The sequence below is a fragment of the Trachurus trachurus genome, assembly GCF_905171665.1.
Source record: "Trachurus trachurus genome assembly, chromosome: 19".
NCBI lineage: Eukaryota > Metazoa > Chordata > Actinopteri > Carangiformes > Carangidae > Trachurus > Trachurus trachurus.
In genome coordinates this window covers 24,147,336-24,157,490 of record NC_139913.1, presented here as the reverse complement: position 1 = coordinate 24,157,490, position 10,155 = coordinate 24,147,336, and the positions used below count along the sequence as shown (strand labels likewise).

The 10,155-nt window shown below is 39.5% G+C and overlaps 1 protein-coding gene across 1 annotated transcript; it reads left to right on the top strand.

Annotated features, from left to right (window-relative positions):
- Positions 1-487: 487 nt before the first annotated feature.
- On the top strand, positions 488-9,029 carry lgi1b (leucine-rich, glioma inactivated 1b; the record flags this gene model as incomplete). Its single annotated transcript, XM_083993730.1, has 10 exons — positions 488-699; positions 856-927; positions 2,439-2,510; positions 3,313-3,384; positions 5,540-5,611; positions 6,458-6,627; positions 6,853-7,017; positions 7,213-7,433; positions 7,596-7,842; positions 8,680-9,029. The coding sequence occupies 10 exons, from the start codon at positions 488-490 to the stop codon at positions 9,027-9,029; spliced, it is 1,653 nt and encodes a 550-aa protein (XP_083849856.1).
- Between the last annotated feature and the right edge of the window lie 1,126 nt (positions 9,030-10,155).

The window sequence follows — 10,155 nt, the reverse complement described above, 5'->3', positions numbered from 1 at the left end:
CTCCTTTCTCTCCCTCTCTGCTCCTCTCTTTCTCCCCTTCTCTTTCTCTCTCTCACGGGAATTTACGCTTTTTTTGTTTTGTTTATCCTTTCATGGCCGCAGCATTGAGACAACTTCTTTGTAAGCAGCAGACTAATTAGAAAATAGCCCGATTTGTTTTATAACTCGTGTGTTTTTATGTAGCCTATTTGGGAGCTTGAGATAATTCCTTTTCATGACAAAAAAAATCTGTGACTGTTTTCTCTCTGTCCTGCATTTGTAATCCTGCGCCTTGCAGAACGAATCCGCTGGACTGGTGCCTTCCTATTGAGACGCAAGAAGCATAGACACAAGACTGCATCCGAGCGCCACCACACCAGCTTCTGTCATCAAAACAATCAAGACTTCAGAAAGAAAGAAAAAAATCATTGCAAAGATTGCTTGTCCTTTTTTTTCTCGAAGTTGTATTCTCCAGGAGAGATAATAGTTGTGGTTCGGGCCAGAAGGAATGGGATACCCGGGCAGAGCACTCAGAGGATGGAGAGGATGGAAAGGATGGACGGTCCTGGTGTGGGTGGCCGCTGTCAGCTTGCTTTTAGCGGACGGACGGAGAGTGAGGCAGCCCAGATGTCCCGCTGGATGTATCTGCACCAAAGACAATGCTCTGTGTGAGAATGTCCGATCCGTGCCTCACACTTTCCCCTCCGACGTCGTCTCACTGTAAGTGGTCCTCCAGCTGAATAATGAAAGACTCTTGGTTTTGTCGTTGGCTTATCACAAACATTCAGGAAAGCTTGTGGCACAGTGAGTGTACCCAGGTCTCATCTTTATTACGCTCCACCTTGCACCTTGATATATCTCCTTTCCCCTGTTCAGGTCTTTTGTCAAGTCTGGATTTCATGAAATCACTGAGGCAAGCTTTGTCCACACGCCTGCCCTGCAACTGCTGTGAGTCTATCTATCTATCTATCTATCTATCTATCTATCTATCTATCTATCTATCTATCTATCTATCTATCTATCTATCTATCTATCTATCTATCTATCTATCTATCTGTTTGACTGTCTGTTTATCTGTCTGTCTGTCTGTCTGTCTATCTGTCTGTCTGTCTGTCTGTCTGTCTGTCTGTCTGTCTGTCTGTCATGGTCTCCCCAGGGGACCTGCACATATGCAGATTTAAAGAGATTCTCTATAATGGTGTCAGGATTATGCAATAGACCACATGGCTACAGCAACTAACAGCAGGGACTGTGCATGTGTGTGTGCAGACAGAGAGACAGAGATAAGAAATGAGCATGTTCTTATCAAAATAAAATAAAAAAGAGGGGAAATTGGCTTCCAAAAACAAAGCCCTAACTAACTGTATATAGTTTGTCCTGATATAAAATGCACGATTGGATGCATTTTTTTGTTTCTGTTTTTTTTTCCTTAGTGTTGGAGTATATTGGGCAATTTGTTATTGCAAACTCACAAATCAACACTAAGGTCACCCTTAACTGTATTCTCCGATCACACTTGTTTCAGTTCACTGCACATGACAGCACGCTGTCACTGAGCATCATCTTGTCTTGGCAAAACATTTTTCTTGGCATCGCTCCCTCCATATGACATTAAATCAGTCTGGATGTGTGAGAACTCTCAAGGGTAGGAGGAGGTGCCAATGCATCGATGCCAAGAGACAGAACAGGTTGGTGACCAGGAAGATGGTAAATTTACGTAACTGGCGAAAGTGTGTAAGAGGTACTGTGCTCTCTATCATTATTTACTGTCAAGGTGACCTGGAGTGTTTTAACCTCCATTCAGGCACTGCTAAATCAATGGGGCTCCTCTGTGGACTGTCACTTGGAATTATGAGGTCTTACTAACTTCTATCTAAAGGGCATTTTGTGGTTGAAATATTATATGTTTTGAAATACCAGTGAGATTATTTTTTATTTTCAGAGTAGATTCACTAAATAGAGGTGAAACTTTTCCACAGACCTTAGAGTACACGTAGAGGAAGTGAAAAGCATAATTTGTTGTTGTTGTTGAACATTATTCTTACATTACTGGTTCAAAGGGTGAGTCAGAAACATGTGGGAGGCGGCAGCCATTTCTCTGTAATTCCTTTCATGAAAAAAACATGTAGGAGTGAGTCGCCATTTCCTTGTTTTTTGGGGGGTTTTTTTCCAGTTCCTTCACCTTTTTACCACACACCATGGGCAGAAGTATTGAATAACTTTGTTGTTCTTTGCTCTAAATCTACCTCAACATAATTTTCACTACAAAATCAGCAAAATTTGGCAAACCCCAAATTCTATTCTATCCCCATCCTATCAGCTCATTGTTGATGTTTTGAAGCTTAGCCTAGTTCACCCTCTGTGTATAGTAAGTATATTTTTTAAACACCAACAGAGAGTGTACAGGAACTTTAAGTTACGTCCTTGTCCTTTGTTTTTTTTTTCTTTGCTCTTCTTAGATTGTTCACGGCAAACTCCTTTGACCTCATTGATGAAGATGCATTCCTCGGTCTACCACACCTTGAATATTTGTAAGTAACTTGCAATAGAGATGTATTTAGTAGCTTTGTATAGTTATTACATATTCTGTATGATAAAGTACATTTGTTTGATTGAGTGTCATAAAATACACAGGCATAAAAAGCACAATTCACTGATTATATGACTCACCTAATCCTCAACACCACTCTGAAATACTGTGCAATATGCAATACTGGCATTTTAAAGCTCCATGTTTCACCCACATTAGTCCATGGGCTAGTTGGTACCACTCAAGGTGGCAAAGGTTACTTATAATTTTTGAAAACATCCATGTCTGTAGATGATATTTTAGTATGAGTCACAGCTATATACAGTAAGGGGTTATCAGCTGTTGAAGTTAACCTTCCACCTTGAGTGGTACCGGCAAGTGAAAATTTGGCCTCTGCTCTGGCCCATGGAGTAATAATGTTGTCTTGTTAGGGTAGGATAACGTACGTCTTTATGATTTTGATTACTCCATGAAGCTAACAGGCGTTGTGTAATTCCCAGCCTAACTGAGTCTGACATCAATCAGAGCAGACATCTAATTAGCCACAATAATTGGAAACAACTGTTTAGCTGCACGGGGCCTTTAAAGTATAATTCATTTTGACATTCATTCCAGTATGAGTGTGTTGGTTACAGTTAGTATACAGTGTAATATGCAATTAGGACAGAGCTCAGGTTTTCTATACAAAATTGTTACACAAGAGCAAGGAGGGGAGACTTGCAGACAGTGGTAGGATTTCAGGTATGAGATGCCTTACATGGGGATAATCTGTCTTAATTTATCAAAATGTTTCTCATTCACAGATTTATTGAAAATAACAAAATTGAATCAATATCTCCATTTGCATTCCGGGGGCTGAAAGCACTGATACATCTGTAAGTATTTTGTTTCTGTGGTTACTATGTTTTGACATTTACCACTAAGTACAGTTTCAGTAATACTGATTCTACTTTTTCATCTTTTGTTATGATTTTAACCCCATATCGTTCGCTCTTTGCATCAACTGCTTTTACAGTACATTTTACAATTACACCAACTCTCTGGAGGCACTGTGGTAACAGATAATAGGATACTGGTATTTTATGGAATTCCAACATAAAATCTGCCCTATTAGCCATTTTCTCTCAGTGTATGACTGTGTTACTGTCTGTGCAAAGTAGGCACAAGCACTGCTGCCAGTGGAGATGTCCAAGGTTACCGGCTGAAGGTATCAGCTGGATCAGGTTGCTGAAAGGCAGATCGTGATCACCACTGACTTAGTGGACCAGCATCGTTATTGTTCACATATTTATGGCAGGAAAAAAGAATGATTCTGTGAAAATAACTTATAGATTCAATTTTGTGTAGATATGGAATGGAATGGAATCAATATTGGAAGTAATGGTTATGGTTTATAAATTCCTCACAAACAAGTTTTAAAAACACCCCTGTAGGCTATTGCTGTATCCATTGTGGTGATGACAAATATATGTACATATTGTTTTATAAAGATATTTGTAAAATAGTGTCCCATGGTAATATAATTAACAAAATTGTAATATGGGAAGAAGCCATACAACATTATTTTATTTTTTTGTAAACACCAGCTCACTTCCCTGAACTGCAAAGTGGAACTAAAGATAGTGGAGAATGTCTTCGACCTGTAGGTCAAGGCTAAATATAGTAACTGTACAGTAACTTTAGACCAAGTGGCTCATAATCTGACCCTGAGTCTGTGACAGGTTTGTACCTTACACATTTTGGGGTCATGTGTAGGGTGGTGCAGCCTAATGCTTGCATATTTGTGTCCCTCACCATGACCCTATGTGTGGATGGATAGATTAGTGACTTTCAACTCTGCATCTTATTTTCATGTTTAGGAATTAATATAAAGAACAGCAGAGGAAAGCACTTAAATGTGAGGAGGTTAATAGTTTGTCCGGATTATTCAGACATGGTTTCGGCGAGAGAACTAAAGCTGCAAATGTCAGTTTTATTTAAAGTATCAGTGGTTCAGATTCCCCTCAGATATATTACACTATCTGTGGAAGACAGAAAACTGTTGCTGTTCCTGTTAAACACTGTAAATCAATATCATTTGAATAGACAAAATGCTGTTACTGCCCCCTCTGTTGCTGTGGATACCTTCATTGGGTTTAGAAGAAATTAAACAAATATTTATTGCACTAAAATGACATATGAATAAATGATCAGAGGATGTTTTGAATGCATCACATCATACAGCATATACATTATTAAAGGGTACAGACTGCTCAAATACTGTCCACTCTGCTCTACCCCTCTACCCCCCCTTCGCCCCCCACCCACCCATGTGTTTAGAGAGCACATTCTTGCACAAACTCCAACTAAAAGTGGCCTTTCCCCCTGGTAAACCGACTCTCAAATAAATAATGCAGCATCCATGAATTACGCTGACATTCTGCTGCATTCATGGCTCTTTCTGGTTTTTGCAGTTCAGTCTCTGCTCTATGCTCACAAATGAAAAGTGTCTGGAGGGCCTGTGTTTGTTAGTCGGTCTTAACTGGCTGCCGAAGATGCTGTATCTTCCACTTGACAGCCTCTGTGAAGGGTAGCACTGTTTAAGTTGGTCAAAAGCATAGAGCAGTAATACTGTTTTTCAGTGTGAGGAGTGACCACTATTAAGAGAGTGAAATATAACCCTGTACAGCTTCACATAATGGCCACATTGTACAAAGAACAGCATGTCACCCTTCTCTAACAAACGAAATTCCCTCCCTGCACTCCATGTAATTACTCTCCCCTAATTAATTAATCACTAAGTCTTTTATCCCCTTTCATTGCACTGTGTAGCTTTTCAAACACCTGGTAGCTACATGATTGTGCTAAGTCACAGCAACATGGTCGGGGGGATTCGGATTTCGACCTTACATTGGCTCACTTGTAATTTTGTTAGTAATTTGTTTATTCTATTCTGTAATGCAGCATAATGTCTCTGTGTGTCTGTCTGTGGAGAGACAGTCTGCCTCTAATTCAATTACTTTGTGTTGTGATTTTGTTTTTGTCGATTAGGAGTCTGGCTTACAACAATCTTGAGACGCTGCCCAAGGATGTCTTCAAGGGTATGGACGCTCTGACAAAAGTGTGAGTGCACTTAGTATATCAGAGATAGTAGATTCTCAATAATTCATCTTGAAATGCACACATATACTTAACATGTTGTTTACATGAAAATAGGTAATCGTCCTGTGGAAAGCATCCAGCTTGTTTTGATTCAGTTTCTATCACTTATTTTTCCTCTACTGCATGCAGCCTCAGCTCTGTCACATCACTAGAAGAAGTAGCGCTGGTCAAAGCACATACTATAATCTCTTATCATTGTCAACAATGGCTTAAACTCTCAGCCAAGTAAACTGCTGATAATGTTAACATTAGCTATGTAGCAATAGCAACAACAACAAAAAAACACGATGAAATCTTGGTGGTTGAAAAGGGAAATGGAAGGAACCCCCACTCTAAACAGGGGAGACAGAGAGAGAGTTGTAGAAAAGGACAATCATTTGCCAGCGAATAATTCTGTAAATGTTGGCTCACTTGAAAATCCAATCAACAAAGTGGCGGAAAGAAAGAAAAGAACAGATTGGAGAGGAGAGATTAGGATGCTTGAATGTCAGAGTAAATAGAAAAACAAGTCAATAGCAGAGACACAAATTGGTTGCTGGCTTTAGTTGCACAGCCACAATCAGCTGGAATAATGCAGGATGCAATGTGTGTGCAAGGTCAACAGCAATCCAGACTGAGAGTGGGCAACAGAGCCCACTTGTTGTTGTGCTGTCATCGGCTTGAAACTCAAGTGCAGCCAAGAAAAGGAGAGGCACAGGAAGCAGGAAACAAAAACCTATTTAGAATATGCTTCAAAATGGCATATTAATGATATAATATCACATTTATACGTTGATTAACGTTCCCTGGATTCATGCCTGTGTGTAGGGATCTGCGAGGCAACAACCTCGTGTGTGACTGCAAGCTCAAGTGGCTGGTGGAGTGGATGCACCAGACTAATGCCACCCTGGATCAGATCTACTGCAGCGGACCACCCATTCACCAGGGGAAGAAGATCAATGACCTGCTGCCACACTCTTTTGACTGCATCACAGCAGGTATCATCTTCCTGCATCTGCCCCCTCCTTTCATAGAAAATACATCAACAATAGCTCTCAGTCGCCAGTTGACTCCCTCACCCTTTTCTTCCGTCTCCTTCCTGTCCTGTCCTGATAATAAAGCTGGAATGCACAGCAGCGCTCTTTCTTTCTGTGCATGGAGGAGGTTATCAAGATGAAACATGACAGAAAGGACAGAATTCATTGCCATATTGTTCTTTTCAGAGTTTGCCTCCTATCAGTCGCTGAAGTTCGAGTCCATTTCAGTGGAGACCTTCACCTTTGGTAAAGATCAGTATGTTGTCTTCCCCCAACCCTTTGCCGGGACATGCAGTTTCCTGGAATGGGACCATGTTGAGATGACCTTCAGAACCTATGACACCATTGAAAGTGAGTTCAAAAACAAAGATAGATCAGTGATGTGTCATTTTTGACTGGGGCAGAAATGACCAGGTAATAGGAACCACATTAATTGTATTGTGTCAGTGTGGTTAAGCACTATTTAGGGATATAATATACATTTGTTATAAGCTTCCCTAGTATGATAATGATTACCTTAATGTTTCTCTTTGTTTTCCTGTTCAGGCACCTCCACTGTGGTCTGCAAACCCATGGTGATCGACAACCACCTCTTTGTCATCGTGGCCCAGTTGTTCGGGGGTTCACACATTTACAAACGTGACATCTCCGCCAACAAATTCATCAAGATCCAGGACATTGATATCCTGAAGATTCGCAAACCCAACGACATAGAGACGTTCATGATCGATGGGGAGTCTTTCTTTGTCATCGCCGACAGCTCTAAGGTTGACTGTTTTTTTTTCCCTTGTTTAGTATTCATAAGTAATTATTGATCAGAGCATAAACAGATCTGTTGATGACAGATCACTTAAATGCACGGCACAGTATGATCTAACCTTTCAATAAAGGTGACCTTCGCTGACATTCGACATTTGTTCTTCTTTTAGGCTGGCTCCACAACAGTGTACAAATGGAACGGCAATGGCTTTTACTCCCATCAGTCACTCCACCCGTGGTTCCGGGACACAGATGTTGAATATTTGGAGATCTCCAACAAACCCCACCTGATCCTGTCCAGCAGTTCCCAGAGGCCTGTAGTCTATCAGTGGAACAGGGGTCAGAAACAGTTCGACCGTCGCACAGACATACCAGATATGGAGGACGTCTTTGCTGTCAAACACTTTCAAGTCAATGGTGAGAGCTCCAGCAGATGTACACACACCATAAGTACACAAACAGAATGCAACCACATGAACTGATGAACAAAAGAGGCTGCAAGGACTCTATTATCATATTTTAAGACCATATCAATACACGTATATATATATATATATATATATATATATATATATATATATATATATATATATATATATATATATATATATATATATATATATATATATATATATATAGATATAGAGTTCATTTGCAAAAGCAGGTAAGTGCCATTTTGACAAAAATGAGCTGAGGCTTTGTAATTATTTTTTGCAAAGTGTTGTTTTCAATAAAACTTAATTTTTTTGAGATATGTCTGAAATATCTCAATATCTCATATATCTCAAAGTCACTCAACTTTTACGTTTTTTTTAAAGCGTTATCTGCTTTTGCAAATGAACTCTTCATTTATATATTAATATAATGGCTACCACCAATACCAGTTTATCATGCCTGACGACATAAGCTGTAGCTATGTGAACTCTAGACCACTTTTTTGAATCCAAACAGTCTGGGGTGTGTCAAGTGATTAAGAGTGGACTTTTCTTTTATTCTTTTATTTTCATTAATTACACTAGTTCCTCATCACTCCACATGTGACCTAAGGGTGGTAATGTTACTGTCTGCTGCCATACAGTCTGTCCATAAATCAATATTGTGTTCTTTCTATAGGGATAGCTCATTTGTTAGTGACACTTTGTTTAGTAGCTGTTGACAGCGAGCTATGCATTAGTTTGGACAGTAAACTGTTTTTTTGGGAAGCAGCTGAATGTGTAAACTAAATGGCCCCTTGAATTTTTGTCCTTTTCCTAGTTGATCTGTTTATATGCTTAACAAGATTCATCGGGGACTCCAAGGTGATGCGTTGGGACGGTGCCATGTTCAAGGAGGTCCAGACATTTCCCTCCCGTGGATCCATGGTGTTCCAGCCTGTCTCTGTCGGCAAGTGGCAGTATGCCATCTTAGGCAGCGATTATTCTCTGACACAGGTCTACCAGTGGGACACCAAGAGGGGGCAGTTTGTGCCATCTCAGGAGCTGAATATCCAGGCGCCTCGAGCATTTTCTCTAATCTCCATTGACGACCGGGTGTTCCTGCTCGCATCCAGCTTCAAGGGAAAAACTCAGATATATGAGCACCTCATGATTGATTTGAGCAATTAAACCCATTCGTCAAATCAAGACAAATTATGTTAACCATTCAAATGCTGAGCTCTGTGGATATGTTTAACTTGTTGCTCAAATTTGAATCAACCAGCAAATTCCCACCTACATTTGAACAAAGGGAAAGTTTAAGCAAAGGCTCAAACTATCTAGAGAAATGTTTCAAATACAATTCAGGACCTTTATAGGTTCGGCTAAGTAAAGTGATTGAAAATCTTACATTGGTTAGAATAAGTGAGTTTATTTCTGACATATTCTATAGGCCTACAGTCTCTTATACCTAATGTTTCGTAACCTGCTGAAACTACTTAATTTTGGTAAAGTCCTTATATTTTCATTCTGATTCCTTCCTATTAGGAATGCCTTATTCTCCATTTGACAAACTCAGAGTGCGAACTGACTATCTTTTAGGAAAGAATAAACACATTTTTTGTCTTTTCTGTAGGCTTACAGCACTGTGACAAACAGTATATATATATTTTTTGTCTTCAGCTCTACGTATAGGTTAGTTGTTTATATCTCTCTTGTAGCGGTTTAATAGGAAAAGTTTAGGAAGTTGGTAGTGCTGAGGAATGTGTAACAACTACATATACTGAAATATTTTGAGAAAAGGAGGCAAAATACATCCAGGTTGACATGTGCAGTTGTATTCAAAAAAACAAAACAAAAAAACAATATGGACAAAGCAGACAATTTTCCTTTTGTCCTATTTGATTATTCAGGAAAAATATGTTTTGTCTAATGACACTCTCATATGAAGTCTAGTTCATCAAACACCTTGTAGAAGATGGACAATCTCACAAATGTTGAAAAAGTGTAATCTAATCTAAGTATGATGATAACATAACAGCCACATAATAGTAATGTTAGTGATGTTTGCAAAATGCAGATTGTAGTTGGACAACATGGTAGTTGGTTAGCCTGTGCTCCATCGGTAATTACTTTACACTTAAAGAATTTACTTAAAAGTCATATATGAAATGAAGAATCCACTAAACATTGTGAGAAACTGGTGGGTAAAAACATCTGAGTTCCGTCCACTCTCAAAAAAGCAAGATTGTATGCAGGATGCAGATACTCACAGTGTTGACTCCTGATGAATGACTCGCTAGAAGCATCCCACTGT